The 16,956-nt window shown below is 40.2% G+C and overlaps 1 protein-coding gene across 1 annotated transcript in view; it reads left to right on the plus strand.

Moving 5' to 3' along the window:
* The first annotated feature begins 2,559 nt into the window (after positions 1-2,559).
* Positions 2,560-16,956, plus strand: part of PPARGC1B (PPARG coactivator 1 beta) — a 516,583-nt gene continuing 502,186 nt past the window's right edge. Inside the window, exon 1 of the mRNA XM_044067742.1 lies at positions 2,560-2,687. Within this exon, the coding sequence (XP_043923677.1) occupies positions 2,598-2,687 (90 nt within the window). The 5' untranslated portion in view covers positions 2,560-2,597. The remainder of the gene's footprint in view (positions 2,688-16,956) is intronic.

Consider the following 16,956-nt stretch of genomic DNA (forward strand, 5'->3'; position numbering starts at 1 on the left):
GAGTGATGAGCTGGCTAAATAAAACAACTACCACAGATATGGTCCTAATTTAGCAGCACCTGGTCTGTGCAGCCACAGTAATTAGGAACGGCGCAAAACTGCTTTCCAGAACAGCAGTTTGTTCTGTCTAAAAAAATAAATATATGCTTAGAAAACTCAAATGGCAGTGAGGTAGGTATTCCCAGTAGTGTGGTGCAGAAGTTAACAGGAAGGGATAGAATTACACTGACCAGGCTTGCAACGTTGATATGATCCATACAGGACTCAAACTTTAGATTAAATAAAAAATATTATCACCCCCTATAACAATCCTAGACCGCTTCGATCCTCTAACAAACTACTAATTCAGACTAGCAAAATTAATAACACAGCCGGTGATTCTCTCTTTGCAAACTCTGTAAGTAGATCCTGGAACTCTCTTCCAGCTGATATTACCTTACTTTCCACCTTAGGTCAATTTAAAACTAGACTCAAACAACATTTGTTACTTAACTGGCTATGTCAATGTATCAAGCCAGGCTAACTCGAATGTGTAAAAATCTGTTAACCAGTTTACTGTGTAATTTAATCCTGACTTGTGCTCAGGACTATCTGTAACCTGTGGAACTTGTTTAACTTGCTTACTTATGTAATCTCTGTAAATAGTCTGTTTGTAATATGTAATGCTGGTATTATGTAATGCTGTATCTGCTTACCCTTGGAGCTTTTCTCCCCGGGCCTCCGCTGAAAATGGACATGCATCCAGTCGGACTATCCCGGTCAACAAATGTAAAATAAAAAATAAAAATAAAATAAATTTGAATATACTTTAAGCACTGTGTTTATAATGTGCAACCAATGTTCTCAAAACTGGCCTTACACAGATAAATGACCGGTGCCAGAAACATGGCCTCAAACTGAATGCCAAAAAATGCATCATCATCCCCTTTGGGGAGAGTGACATCTCCACAAATTATCACATTAATAACAACGTCCTAAGCATGCAAGCAGTTGTGAGGGACCTGGGCACCCAAGTTGACAGCAATCTAACATTTGACCACCATTTTGCCTCCATTGTATGGAGAGTTTTCTACATAGCTCACCTCATTAGTAAGGGTATTTCTTCCAGGAACAAGGAAGTTATAACTTCCCTGTATTCCTCCTTTATCAGGTCCATCACGGAGTAACGCCCCTTTTGGCATGTACCTAGTGAAGCACATGCAGCAGCTGAAGAGATCGCAGAGGTTCCTGACCAGGAGAATCCATGGCTTGAAAAATCTATCCAACATGGATAGGCTAAAAGCCCTGTCCCTCTACTCTGTCTCATACAGACTCCTTAGTGATGATCAGGCATACAGAGGAATCTCTGACCCCACCTTGATGAAAGTGCTGCATATCCACAAACCAAACTCCACTCATGTGACCTGCATGCAAAACTTCAATTTGGTCTGCAACATCAATAGAACTTGCTGGTGGACAGATTTGTCTCCCAGAGACTCCCCCATCTGTGGAATAGACTGCCTCTCCACGTCAAGCAGAGTACCTCATTATCCATGTTTAAGAGGAACCTGGATGACTTAATGGGAAATAGAAAATACAACCCTGGGATTCCACCTGTGTCCCGGTTGGACAAGGGTATCAGGTGCTGACTTGTGGGAACATGAGCTAATTTACTGCCTAGACTTATAAGGGCCCCAGGGCCAGTAGCCTAGTAACTTGCTATGATCTTATGATCCTATGAAAGGAATCTGCTCAACTAAACTATGCAGTGCTTTGTATGGAATGCAGGCTGTAATATGATAAAAAAGGCTCATTTTCCTGTTTTGAAACACATAGCAAAATCACAACACATACCTCCTCAATTTGTTTGCTCAATAATTTTTGACAAAGTCAGGGATCTTCCTCAAAATCAAGGACAGTTGGAAGGTGTGCATCAGACTGGGTCTAAGTGGAAAAGTCTCATTTTGGCCACCTATAGTTGACTTTATGCTACTAAGCCCTTCTGCGGATATTAAACAAGGATTCAAACTTCGGACATGTGTGCTATCGTTTACACAAATGGGGAATGCCGGTATCATTCAGTCACTGTATGCAGAATAACACTTCTGAAGATGTACAGACTGTACCCATATTGTTAGATAAAAAAAACAATCAGGCTTGACATTTAACCGTGAGTTGTAATTTAAATAAGATTCTGACTTAACTGCTTAACTACATACTACCTATAGACCACCTTAATAGGTTCATAGATTAAGGTGGTAAAAGTTTGCTGCTTTCATTATGACCTGTCACGCTTAAACTATATAGTGTTCCGTTTCCCAGGATGTTCAGACTACCGTATTACTTGCATAGCAGGCATTATTATGGTTGGTTATTATTAGCTTACGTTTGAAGCTATAAACATGTTTGAAGCCTCATTGATTATTTTCCATGCACATCAAAGTAAACGTATTCTATGCTAGTAACAGCAAACAAAAAATCTCTTTGATTTAGGAGGAGAGAGAAAATGAAAACGCAAGCAGCCTGCCCCTCCAGCAGCAGAGGGGAGGCGTGTTATCTGCAGCGGTAGCACTCACGCGCTCCTCCGCCCCTCCATCTCTCACTTAGCTTGCTGGAAGATGGCGGACTGCAGCTCGTTGTTTGATGAGGAGATTTCTTCCCTAGTCTTCAGTTACCTGACAGAGAATAACCACTGCGGCAGCGGCCAGGTAAAAAAATGGCAAGAAAAGGTGGACATGAGCAAACAGCGGGGATGATCAGTCAGTCATTTTGCCTAATTGCACCCTGGCGCGGAGCCCGTTAATAAAAGCCGGCCGGTGCATTTCACCGGCACCAAGTCATCTGTAATACTCTTGACGTTGCAACTTCTCCACTTACTCACGTGCAAAATGCACTGCAGCCCAGGGCTCGTGTCAGCCAGTAAGCGTGGCATGCACATGGGAGCTTGCATCCAACACGCATTAATTAATACCTGTACTAGTTTGGGTGATTCACGTTTTTTTTTTTTTTTTTTTTTTTGGTAATTCTATGCACTTCTGTATTGCGCTTTATTTACTTCTTTAAATCCCGTCTAATGCTAGTTGTTCTAGACACGTGGGATTGAATGAATGGGCTCTAACAGCAGACCCCAAACCCATTTAGGCAAAGAAGTTTTGCACTGAACATAATTGTTAAATAAAAAGCTGCTAATGTGTATAGTGGTACCTCGTTAAGTTGCTACGTTGGTACAGGACTGAAATAAAAAGTCTGGTTGACTAAAATTAACGAGAAAGGAAGTTGCAGTTTGCGTTAAAGTATGACTCAGAAATGCGGATGCGGTTTCTGAAAGCGATGTGCGCGCTTTGCGGGAAAAATTAGTATTCTACGGAGAGACCTTCAAACTTTTAAGCATTTTGGTGATTGCCTAACATGTTATTTCTGTATTGTGTAGTGATATACTTCTTATGTTAGTTAACTTACTACAGTCTTATTATTATATTTTTATTTTATCCTAAACAGTTGTATCCTGATTTTCGTGAGATACAGGACTCTAGTTTGTAGTTTTACTTAACATAGATAATCTAAGCGTGACACATATTTTGCAGGAATATTATTTGTTGCGATCCCCCACCACCAAAACTATACACCTGCACAAGCACATAAAATGTCAGTACAATGATCAGTTGGTCAGTGAAACTTCCTTGCAGGTTATGCTTAGTTAACGTTGCACGGGATAAACTGAAAAGCACGGGTTTGGGCTATTATACGTGTCCTCGCAGATTGGTTTTCGATACTGTCTGGTTCTATTCTCGGGAGCGGAACAAGGCAAACTTTATTGTAACTATATAAAGAAAATAATTCTAATATTAGCTGAAATGTATTAAAGCTTGTTCATTGTCTCTGCGCAAGGGTACCCCTTTTCTAAGAAGTATGGGGTAGGAGCATTGTGCTGCATTATGTAGCTCACGTTTTCTTATATCTTTCTGTAGCTACAGCTATTCTTCATGCTTGTGCTCGATCCACATCTTAGTGGAATATTCCGATGCAGCAGGGAGCAGTCACATGCTTATCCTCCTCACAAACTAGCATGATTTCCTCTTTGCTTTTTAGTAGTATTGTCACTGCTTTTACCTAAGCATACGTGTATTTACAGGATAATTAACGTGTAATTTAGCGATTAATTGATTGTTTAGCTGGAATAGATGTATATGTGCTTTTTTGCTTGCTTTACAACAGCTGCAGTCACATGTCACCCCTTCCTCCCTGTCCGGCAATCGTTGGTGCTGAAATGGAAGCATGTGGGGGCGCTGAATATAGAGAAATGTTCGTGACGGTTTATAAAGCTGGTGTGGGAGAACTGCAGATGCGGCATGAAATTCTAGTCAAAATTGGTTCGTTTTGAGCACAACAGTCTTTACTGGCTTTCCTGACAGCTTTACGCACTGCTCGGGTCAGTCACGCCTTGCAGTCTTTTCTTTTTCCCCCACAGAATCAACTCTCTGTAGGAACACTTTTTGAATTAGCGTATTTACCTTTTATTTTCTTTTAGCATGTTTCTGTAGTGTTTTGCTTGAGAAATGTTTCAACAATTTCAATAGCTGATTTTTTGGGGAGGGTGAGTGGACTTTAGCCCTGGCGTCGCCTTCTTGTTTGAACTCATACTTGTAGTTTTAAGTCACATGCCTCTGTTGTAACTATAAATGGGAGGCGGTTCCCATGACGAACAATGACGTCAACACTACTACAACCACGCGGCTCAGATTCCCTGTGCTGCGGAGATTTTTGAATGAAAGCCATTAACCCAATCCTTACCGGAGAAAAGCCGTTAAGCCTGTCATTCTTGGAGTCCTCTTGATTAGGACCATCCTACTCTCCTTTTTCTCTGACTGCATAAATAATTGCTGTCCGGAGACAAGTCAAAAATTGTAAAAACCTGTGTATTTATCATCACCAGGAATGTTAATCGCTAATTGTGAGTTAAAAACAATCCATTACTTAAGGGGTTAATGACACATTTTTGCTAAAACTTTCACAATAAGTATTCATTGTAATTAATACTGAATCATTAATTCACTAAGTGTTGGCTGTTAACCATACTGTGAGCTTCCTAACTGAAGTTGTTAGTTTACCTGTTTGTTTTTTACATTGCGAAAGGTAGTGTGTCACATTTTTCAGACGGAAAGGTGAGATCAGTGATTAAAGGGACATTTTATATCTACTCCGTTCAAAGTGAAACCTCTTTGGAAACAGCAGACAGACTCCAGTTTTGCTGTATTGTATTTCGACCTAGCTTTTCTATATTGCGGTTCAGCTGGACAAGGGTTTAAGCAGTAAGAATTGTGTGTACTCATTCAGAGACCAGCAAATCATGCTCTCAGCAGGATAACGATGGCAAGGCATGCTTCATTCTTTCTTCGTCAAAATAGCGCACCGTTCATAGGTTCATACTAGGCTATCTGCCCTAGGGCATTTATAAGCCTAGCCAGAGTGTGTGTGGCTTTCACCACCCCTTAGGATGAGAATACTATACCCATTAGTTTGCTGTGCCTCTGTCCAGCAGTGATACAGAGATGATTCCCGGGGTAAACCTACAGTTGTTGCTACAGTAGACAAGAGAAGTAAATATAACGTGTGACCTACCATTGTTTTATTTTAATCTCAAACCTGTCTTGCAGCTTCAGACTAAACAACGCTTGTCATTTAATATGTGACAAAACTGGCACTTTAAAGTTACAAGTGAAGGAAGTGGTGCCTAATCGGAGTGTAAAGATTACTGCTGCTCCTTCGCTTGTATATATGTGTTTGTGTAAATGTAAAATATAACCTTGAACCTTTATACACTATTGCTGTAATTACCCTATGTTACTGTTGGAAGAATTAAGTTACTTCACCGTGTGCATGAGCGGTGCTGCATTGCGTGCACAAGGATGGGCGAAGTGTGCACCCGAGTATGTTGTGCATATATTCGTGTTGTAATCAAAAATTAAAGATCATGTTGGGAAGGCTGTTTGAGAATATTCTAAGTTCCTCTTCTGGGGTAAAAAAGTGGTTAGAATTTTGGACATAGTTATACTGAGTCCAGTTCATGCATATTGTGATTTATTCTGCTATCTCTGCAAATAACAGATGCAGGTCTTTTGGGAGTTCTAAGCTTTTACTGTATCATTTTCAGGGTAAAAAGACAGTATGCAAAAGAATGGGGGGGGGGGGGGGGGTAACTTATGCCAGTTATCTTCTGTCCTCCTGTCCTTGTGTGGATGCCGGTGGGAATACTTGCTGTGAGTCATTCATCAGATGATGAAAAGGCTGATTAAAAAGGTAGTCATTCATATATTTATGGTTCAATTGTTGTACAAATTAATAAGAATCATTGAGAAGAAAAAACATTGTCTGGACAAATTTATAGCATGGTAGAGTCTCATCACCTGCTAGGTTGGTTAAATGGTATTGGATGACCATTGTCTGCCAAAATTGGGAGTACTTAGAAACAGAGTGAGTGTGCTGCCCATATGAGTATATATTTTTTGAAGGATATTGATTCAGCATCCCACATGATTTTTTTCCCCACTAAAGGCAGAAAGTGGTTGTCTCACACCCAAATGTACAATCTTCACAGCAAGGATAAATCAATGTAATTGTTAACTGCGCAGAACTGATTAGGAAAATTAATAATCAAATGACAATCAATCAAAAAATAAATAAAATAATGCTATTTGGTTAAATTATGCTTATTAATTGTAGATCAATGACCATGCATACATTATTTATTAAATGTAAAATATATTTTTATTCATTTTTTGACCTACCCCATTCCAGCTCATACTTTTTATTCTGCTTTGCTGTGATATATAATTACGTTTTGTTGTTATTCTGTTTTGTTTGTTTGATGAAATTTCAATAAAAAAGATATAGCATTGGCTATTCATTATATAATAATTTCCACAACTAGCATTAACAGGAGCTCTGAAATTATGTCTTACACAGTGACATGTCAGTAGTGAAACTGCATTTGTGTGAAGTGACAAACTGCAGGGGGATGAGCCCCTCTGAAGTGGGGTAAGAAAAAATTCTGAATATGTTCTGCAAGTCTGTTTGGTGTTGCAAAAAGCGTCTATGCAATTGTCTTTCCATGCTCCATTTTGTTCTGTAAATGAGAATATCAGAAATCGGATTTTAATTATTTATTCATTCATTCATTTATTCAGCTAGGTTTTTTCTTTCTTTTTGTATAGTCTTGCAGGTTATAAACATTTACAAGAACACTCATGGTTCATTCATTTACAAGAGCACTGTCATCTGAGAATGTACATGCGGAACCGTTTGACTATCTGTGCACCAGCAAACCCACTTGGTTGCTGTAGCTGAATTGGCATATTTTGTGATGTACGTGAAAAAAAGTTTCATCTCCGAATATTAAAAAGTTCATTTTTCAAGTAATCAGAGACTTGAGAAAGAAAAGTCATTTGCCATCTAAGAAAATTGTTTGACCAAATCACATATTATATGGAGGATGTCATATTTACCTCAAGTTGCAGTAGTTTCACACCTGATTGTTATAAGGGTATAAAGCCCTGTGTATAAGAAGGGTGTGAGGGATTTGGCCCACTGAAATATTTTCATATTATTTACTTGACTTGCCTAATGCAGGCTTTGATTATTTATTTTTTATATATTCGCATTTTGATAATTGCACTTACTAACCTGATCCTATTTATGGGAAGGATCTTAGAAAAAACTCTCTAAAGTTGGGAGGGTGGCTTAATGGCTAAGGCGTTTGCCTTACAAACACAAGTTGCAGGGTTTGACTCTCACAAGGGATAATTGGCTAGGCTTGAAGTGGCTCGCAAGGGATAATTGGCTAGGCTTGAAATGGCTCGCAAGGGCAGTTAGCTTAGTACTAAACTATGAACCTACGAAAAAGACACCTATGTTAAGTTATTGAAATAATGCATTATTAACAAAAGGTCCTGTCTGCACAGTCAGCTCATTTCTTCCCCTGGGAGATGAGAGCTGAAAACAACTTTTGTTCCTCCTTGGGTGAGGAGTACAGCCATTATCCTTTCAGGTAACTGGCTTTTTCTGTTTGCTTATGGTCTTAGCGTTTTCTATGTGCATCCCATTTTATCTCAAGGGATTTTTTTGCCCTTGATATAAGTTAGGGGCAGGTTTCCTGCTTTTAAGAGGTGTGCCCTTCAATAGCAGTGTGTACCTTTTGAAGTCAAAACACTTGTAGTGATCCCCAGTCAGTAATCTGACAGTGTGATGGAAATGGTAAACAGGGGATTGGAATTCATGGAGATGACTCTTGTGGCATGGAACACTGTAGTATATAATCAAGATATAGTCTAGACCTTACCATGTCATGCTAGCTGCATGATGTTTGAACATGTTACAAGTACACCCTCTCAGTGTAATATGCAGTAATGTCTGTTTTTGGGGTCCTTCTACCCTCACCATTTTTCCCTGCTGGCTGTCTTCTAGAATAATGATATGTTTTTGCTTCTGTGGTAGTCAGTTTTTCCAGTCTGCTTTGGATTTGGCTGAAACAGACGTGTTTTCATTGGACGATGCAAACCTCTTCCTAATTCCTAGTTTAAATCTTCTTCTTTCGGCTTTTTCCCGGTTAGGGGTCACCACATGGGATAATTATAATAAATTAGTGATAGTATTGTTACAAGTTATGACAATTATTTAATATTTATAGAAATTTTAGATACTTTGTAAAGAAATTAAAGGTAAGTTAGTCTAATACAAATAGTAATTGCAATATAAAGTGAGGGAAAAAAACGGCTTACGTTATATTTAGAGAGAAAGTCAGGAACGAGAACGTGATAGATGCAAGGAAGTAAGTTAAGAAGGGAGAGTAAGGATGTATAAGGAATGAAAAGGTACTTTGTTCACATCTAGGGATATAGTTTATCCTGGTTTCCTTACTTTGTCTGATGGGATCAGAAGAGTTATAGGGCTGAGATGTATGACTGTCTCATTAGAGATGCTTCCCTGACTCATTAAGTAATGAGAGAATACTTTAATTTTATATTCTATGTACACTACTTTCTGTTTGATTTGGTAGTCTTTGGCATACCCTTATTTTTACATTTCTGTAGTTTATTATACAAACTACAGAGTGAAGATATGTCTACTTCCCTCTCTTGTATTAAAATGCAGCTCTTCCCTTGAGTTCCGTTTACATTTAATGATGCCTGGACAGTGTTTAGGGACAGCAATATGATGATTCTGCTGCCTGTTGCCCTTTAAAGAGGGAGGCCTACATGGTTAGAACAGACTAATCACTTGGAGTGACATTTATTGATGTTTTGAAGGGCTGTAGATTGTCTTTAAGTGTCTAGTCAGCTATACCAGATGCAATGCTGTTATTAATTATTTAATTAAGACTTCTTGCCTGCTTTTTTGTAGAGAGTTGAATTAGCTGGGTAAAGTTGCATGGCAGTGATGCAATGAGTTTGACTTGGCACACAAGATCAGTTCCTTAGACTAGCGACCTGTGTGACAAGAGTTCAGCGTGGAAGTGGTCTGTTGCAAAAGGGCAGTGAATAATTCAAGGTGCTGTAACATACAGCTGACCATTGTGTACTTTTACACTGAAATCATTTCTGTGGCTGCTATCAGATGGTTGGATTTAGAATTAATATTTCTTCGTAGTCTGTAGTTTTCATAAGTTACATAGGTTTTATTCAACATCACTGTCAGAGGTAAACAATATTGTAGCCGTGCATAGTATTCAGGTTAACACATTTTGGATGCTGGGGGCTTTGCTACTCATACTGTGGATAATTCTTTGTAGTACTGTGACTTTTTATACTATCATTAATTGTGTGATTTGAAAAGTAGTCTGTTTTATTATATTTTGAATCTAAGAGTATGATTATGTTGCCTCTAACTTTGTTTCCAGGGAAGTATCCTAAATCCATTTATCACAGTCACAGAATGTGTTACTGCCCACGTAAAGTGGTACATAACTGTGGAATAGTCAAGTTGCTTTTGCCGTTTCTAGGTGCATACATGTGATGTTTTGCTATGTACTGCACCTATGTCTTTTAACATGAGATGCCAGAAATGTAATTGGCTTACCAAAAAACTGCTTATTATTATTTGAATACTCCCAGTGTTTGTAGTCTGTATTGCAGCTGTTCCTGTCAGCAACTGTATAAAACAATGTAGACACTGGTAGGCGTGTAGTCGTACCCAAACGCCTTTGTTGCTTCATATTTGGTTTCGTACGAGAGCATGGAGATTGTCTGAACTTAGGTCCAGCAAAGTGGAAAGTTTAATTTCCAAATCACCCCACGGTAGATATAATGTCTCCTTATCACAAGTGCAGAACCATATATGGCTCTTACACTTACAACAGTACTGCTGTAAAGTACTGTAATGCTGGTTATTGATTTATGATGGTTCTGGTGGCTTCTTCTCATGGATGGTTTTCCCTTTTTTTATTTGAAACATTCAACAGGCTGAGAGAATTTTTGTTTTGCCTCAGCACAGGCCCTTGGCTATTCCTCCTGTACTGGATGTTGTTCAGGATGTGTTTTCTGAGGCTGCCCTTAACCCAGATTCTCTGCCTCCTGCCCTTGTTAAACCAGATAGATACTACAGGGTTCCGGAAGCTCACAAGTACTTGTTTAAGAGCCCTAGAGCTGATCCTGAAACTATTTCTCAAGGCCCCAAGGGCGTTAAGGCCTCTGTGGTTAAGAATCCAGTTCCTCTGGACAAAGATGCTAGGGCCCTGGATAGGTGGGGTAAAAAACTGTATACCTCTTCTACTTTGGCTATGAGGGCTTTGAATTGTCAGTTTCATATGCTCAAGTATCAGAATTTTTTGTTAAGTCAATTGAAATGTAAAGTGGATGCTTTAGCTGAAGGTATTGACTGTAAGGAGCTTCAGGATTTAGTGCATGCTTCAGACCAGGTTGGGAAGCATTCTCTGCAGTGTGGTTTTGATGCTTTACAAGCTTCTTCCAGGGTGGCTGCTACTAGTTCTGTTGTTCGAGACATGCCTGGCTTAAAGGTCAGTCCTTGTCAGAGCATGTTAAAGCTCAGATTATGGATGCTCCTTTGCAGTCTGATGTTCTTTTGGCCCTCCTGTGGAATTAGTTTTGAAAAAATGGAGGAAAAAGCTAAATCTATGCAGACAGTTAAGGAATTTTTACAGGTTCAGCCTCCTAAGTTCAATAGGAATTGGCCTGCTAAGGGATGGTCTTTTCCCTCTTGGATTTTCATTCTAGAGGCAAGTCGAGGCATGGTAGAGGTAGGGCTTCCTTTCAGGGCCCTGTTACTTCTAGGTCTTTCAGTTCCTCTACCCCTTCTGCTGGGGAGGGCAAGGGTCAGTCCTTTCGAAGCAGACCCAATGACCTGTGTCTTCGGCTGCGGACTCTGCTTTGCTGGCAGCTCCACTGGGCGGAAAACTGGGACTTTTCAACGGAATTGGCATTTGGTTACCCAGGACAAATGGGTGTTGGACATTGTAACTTCGAGGCTACAAATTTTATTTTCACACTTTCCCGCCTTTCAGCGGTATGCGGATGTGCCTCATCAGCAAAATTGGAAGCACAGGCACAGGTTTCTTCTCTGCTCCAGTTGGGAGCAATACAGGAAGTTCCTTCTGCGGAAAGGGGCACAGGGTTTTATTCCGTCTTTTCTTAGTGCCAAAGAAGGGCAATACTTGGAGGCCCATTCTGGATTTATCCATTCTAAACACCTTTCTAGAAATTCGAAATTCAAGATGTTAACACTGCAACAGCTGTTGCCTATGCTGGGCAGGGATCACTGGATGGTGACTTTGGATCTCAAGGAGGCCTATCTCCACATTCCTATCAGGCCCAGTTGCAGGAAATTCCTGAGGTTTCGGACTGGGAATTTGCATTATCAGTTCTCTGCATTGCCCTTTGGCTTGTCTACTGCCCAGGGTATTCACGAAAGTCCTGGCTCAGTAATAGCTTTTCTCAGACTACGGGAATTCAGATTTATCCTTATCTGGACGATTGTTTGATACTGGCTCAAGACAAGCACGAACTACGCCGACATCTGCAGTGTGTGATGGCAGTTTTCAGATGCCTGGGGTATTCTGTGAGCGAAATAAAGTCCAGTCTAGTACCCTCACGAGAGATGTGTTTTCTGGGTGTGAGTCTGAATACAGCGACTCGGATGGCATTTCTTACCCCGGACAAACAAAGAAATCTTCACCAGTACTTCCTACAGCTATCAGTCCTGTCCAGGCTGACTGCAAGGACAGTCCTTCAAGCCTTGGGGTTCATGGCATCTTGCATTCTAGTACTTCCCAATGCCAAACTGCATATGAGGAAGCTACAATGGTATCTCAAAAGCGTTTGGACTCAACACAGCCACGATTTGGACACTGTCATTGGATTCTTCCTTGCATCCAGAAGGAATTTGTGTGGTGGGCTCAGGAATGTCACCTAAACAAGGGACTCTCTGTGACCCAACCAGAGGCAAGTCAGATATTAACGACAGGCCTCGAGTCAGCCTGGGGTGCTCATTTCAAAGGAAAATGGATTCAAGACCTTTGGCCCCGGAGTTGCTTCACTTGCATATCAATATGAAGGAGATGCTGGCAGTTCAATTTGCCTTAAAAGCATTCAAGGATCTGCTTAGCCGGGACTCGTGTTGATTGAACAGACAACACAACTGTCATGTGGTACATCAACAAGCAGGGGAACTCATTCTTACCCTCTTTGCAGACAAGCAATGCTGTTATGGGAAACTGCTTTGGATCTGCACATCACTCTTGAGCACAGTTTCTGCCAGGGAACAAAATTAGTTAGCAGATGTTCTGAGCAGACAAATGGTGGATCCTCACGAATGGAAGTTGGATCCTCAGGTGTTTAGATCAGTTGACCATGGCTTGGGGAACTCCAGACATAGATCTGTTCGCTTCTCCTCTGAATTTCCAACTACCTCTGTTTTGCACAAGGCTGTTTCATCCAAAGCCTGGAAAATAGATGCACTATCCTTCAGTTGGAGCAACCTTCACGTGTATGCCTTTCCTCCTCTGCCTCTTCTTCCAAAAGTCCTGTTGAAAGTCAGGAGGGACAAACCGTGCATGATCCTTATAGCACCGGATTGGCCTCGTCAGCATTGGTACCCTCTGTTGAGGAGTTTAATTCAGGGGGCCCCTTGGCCATTACCACGGATTCCTCACTTATTGTCTCAAGAAAACAATCATTTTCTCAATGTCAGGGTGCGATCCCTACACCTGACAGCCTGGCACATTCAGTTTTAGAGAATGAGGGCCTTCAGCTCCCTCAACAAGTTTTAGATGTTCTTTTGGAAGCCAGGCGTCCTAGTACTCGAAAAGTTTATGTTGATAAATGGAAGAGATTTTTTCTTTGGAGTTCAGCTAAAGGCTTTGATGTCACATTGCCTGATTTGAGTTGTACATTGCAATATTTGACTATGTTATTGGACAAGGGTTTGTCTTTCTCTTCTATTAAAGTGCATGCTGCAGCTATTTCTGCTCACTATGATGGTGACCCTCCTTTATTTTCGCATCCATTGCTTAAACAGTTTCTTAGAGGGGCAAAGAATATAAGACCCCCACGGAGGGCTCCTACTCCTACTTGGGATCTTAATTTTGTTTTGGAGAAGCTGACTCTGCCTCCTTTTGAACCTGCAGCTACGGCTGACTTGAAGTTGTTGTCTTGGAAGACTGCTTTTGTTGGCTGTTACTTCTGCTAGAAGGGTATCTGAATTACAGGCTCTCATGGCAGTGGAACCTTTTCTGATTTTTCACAGGGACAGAGTTTCCTTGTACTAATCCTACTTTTCTGCCTAAAGTGGTTTCTAATGTGGCATTGAACCAGTCCATACATTTGCCTACTTTTATGCTAACCCCCAAACTGAAGGGGAAAAAGTTTTGCATTCTTTGGATGTACATAGGCAGTTACGATATTATTTGTTCAGAACCAAAGAATTCAGAAGTTCTCATCAGTTGTTTGTTTCGTTTGCTGTGACTTCCCGTGGAAAAGCTGTCTCAAAACAAACTATTTCCAAGTGGATTGGCCATTGTATTGCTTTTTGTTCTTCTCATCATGGTGAAGAAGTTCCAGTTGGGATCAGGCCTCATTCTACTAGGGCTACGGCCACATCTACTGCTTTTTTAACAGGGGTAGCTACTAAAGACATTCTAGAGGCAGCTACCTGGAGTTCTGTACATACCTTTACAAAGCATTATCATTTGCCTCTTTATTCTAAGTCTAGGGCTGGGTTTGCCACTGCAGTCTTACAGGGCATGTCTGCAGCTCCTCAGGCTATTTAGTTGTCCGACCTCCCTTTTGTTTTTGTTTTCCGTTGCTCTGGGATTCTACCCATTAGTCAGGACTGCAGCAATGGGAGGCGAGAACATAGTACAGTTTTGTACCTACCATAAATGTAGATGTTCGAGGATCTCCATTGCTGCAGTCCAATCCTCCCTCCTTCCCCTTTTCTTTTTAGATTGGGGTTTTTGGGTGGTGTTTTTTTTTGCATTCTGACATCTGAGGCAAGAAAGACTAAAGTTATGGTGTCGGTCATGCGCATTTATACTGACACCACGTCAGTCTCGGGCGCCATGACCGACGCCATATCTAGCCCTTTGGTATTCGGGCCGATGGAGGGCAGCGGAGTACCCATTAGTCAGGACTGCAGCAATGGAGATCCTCGAACATCTACATTTATGGTAGGTACAAAACTGTACTTTTTTCCAGTCTGCTTTGGATTTGGCTGAAACAGACGTGTTTTCATTGGACGATGCAAACCTCTTCCTAATTCCTAGTTTAAATCTTCTTCTTTCGGCTTTTTCCCGGTTAGGGGTCGCCACATCGGATAATTATAATAAATTAGTGATAGTATTGTTACAAGTTATGACAATTATTTAATATTTATAGAAATTTTAGATTTGTAAAGAAATTAAAGGTAAGTTAGTCTAATACAAATAGTAATTGCAATATAAAGTGAGGGAAAAAAACGGCTTACGTTATATTTAGAGAGAAAGTCAGGAACGAGAATGTGATAGATGCAAGGAAGTAAGTTAAGAAGGGAGAGTAAGGATGTATAAGGAATGAAAAGGTACTTTGTTCACATCTAGGGATATAGTTTATCCTGGTTTCCTTACTTGGTCTGATGGGATCAGAAGAGTTATAGGGCTGAGATGTATGACTGTCTCATTAGAGATGCTTCCCTGACTCATTAAGTAATGAGAGAATACTTTAATTTTATATTCTATGTACACTACTTTCTGTTTGATTTGGTAGTCTTTGGCATACCCTTATTTTTACATTTCTGTAGTTTATTATACAAACTACAGAGTGAAGATATGTCTACTTCCCTCTCTTGTATTAAAATGCAGCTCTTCCCTTGAGTTCCGTTTACATTTAATGATGCCTGGACAGTGTTTAGGGACAGCAATATGATGATTCTGCTGCCTGTTGCCCTTTAAAGAGGGAGGCCTACATGGTTAGAACAGACTAATCACTTGGAGTGACATTTATTGATGTTTTGAAGGGTTGTAGATTGTCTTTAAGTGTCTAGTCAGCTATACCAGATGCAGTGCTGTTATTAATTATTTAATTAAGACTTCTTGCCTGCCTTTTTCTAGAGAGTTGAATTAGCTGGGTAAAGTTGCATGGCAGTGATGCAATGAGTTTGACTTGGCACACAAGATCAGTTCCTTAGACTAGCGACCTGTGTGACAAGAGTTCAGCGTGGAAGTGGTCTGTTGCAAAAGGGCAGTGAATAATTCAAGGTGCTGTAACATACAGCTGACCATTGTGTACTTTTACACTGAAATCATTTCTGTGGCTGCTGTCAGATGGTTGGATTTAGAATTAATATTTCTTCGTAGTCTGTAGTTTTCATAAGTTACATAGGTTTTATTCAACATCACTGTCAGAGGTAAAAAAAAAAAATCAACAATATTGTAGCCGTGCATAGTATTCAGGTTAATGCATTTTGGATGCTGGGGGCTTTGCTACTCATACTGTGGATAATTCTTTGTAGTACTGTGACTTTTTATACTATCATTAATTGTGCGATTTGAAAAGTAGTCTGTTTTATTATATTTTGAATCTAAGAGTATGATTATGTTGCCTCTAACTTTGCTTCCAGGGAAGTATCCTAAATCCATTTATCGCAGTCACAGAATGTGTTACTGCCCACGTAAAGTGGTACATAACTGTGGATTAGTCAAGTTGCTTTTGCCGTTTCTGGGTGCATACATGTGATGTTTTGCTATGTACTGCACCTATGTCTTTTAACATGAGATGCCAGAAATGTAATTGGCTTACCAAAAAACTGCTTATTATTATTTGAATACTCCCAGTGTTTGTAGTCTGTATTGCAGCTGTTCCTGTCAGCAACTGTATAAAACAATGTAGACACTGGTAGGTGTGTAGTCGTACCCAAACGCCTTTGTTGCTTCATATTTGGTTTCGTACGAGAGCATGGAGATTGTCTGAACTTAGGTCCAGCAAAGTGGAAAGTTTCATTTCCAAATCACCCCACTGTAGATATAATGTCTCCTTATCACAAGTGCAGAACCATATATGGCTCTTACACTTACAACAGTACTGCTGTAAAGTACTGTAATGCTGGTTATTGATTTATGATGGTTCTGGTGGCTTCTTCTCATGGATGGTTTTCCCTCACTTTTTTTTATTTGAAACATTCAACAAAATGATTTCCTGAATGATTTGGACATCTACACTTAATCGTTAAGTACAGTGATGCTGCTGTCATGTGGTATCACTTGCACAGTCCATAAACTTGTATTTAAAGTGGCTACTAAAGAGCCAGAGTACCATATAAAGAAAAAAAACTAATTGTTAACTCTTAACTGAATATTCCAACCAGTATAGTGTGTGTAGTATTATTTAATCCTGACTTACTTGGCACCTGCCCTTGGACGGGCTGTCCTTTTCAAATCTGTGACTGCAGTAAATAAAAATGTAAATGTTTATCAGCCTCATATGACTACATTGATTT

The sequence above is a fragment of the Protopterus annectens genome, chromosome 3.part1 (assembly GCF_019279795.1).
Source record: "Protopterus annectens isolate FY-2018-M chromosome 3.part1, PAN1.0, whole genome shotgun sequence".
In the NCBI taxonomy this organism is placed as follows: Eukaryota; Metazoa; Chordata; order Ceratodontiformes; family Protopteridae; genus Protopterus; species Protopterus annectens.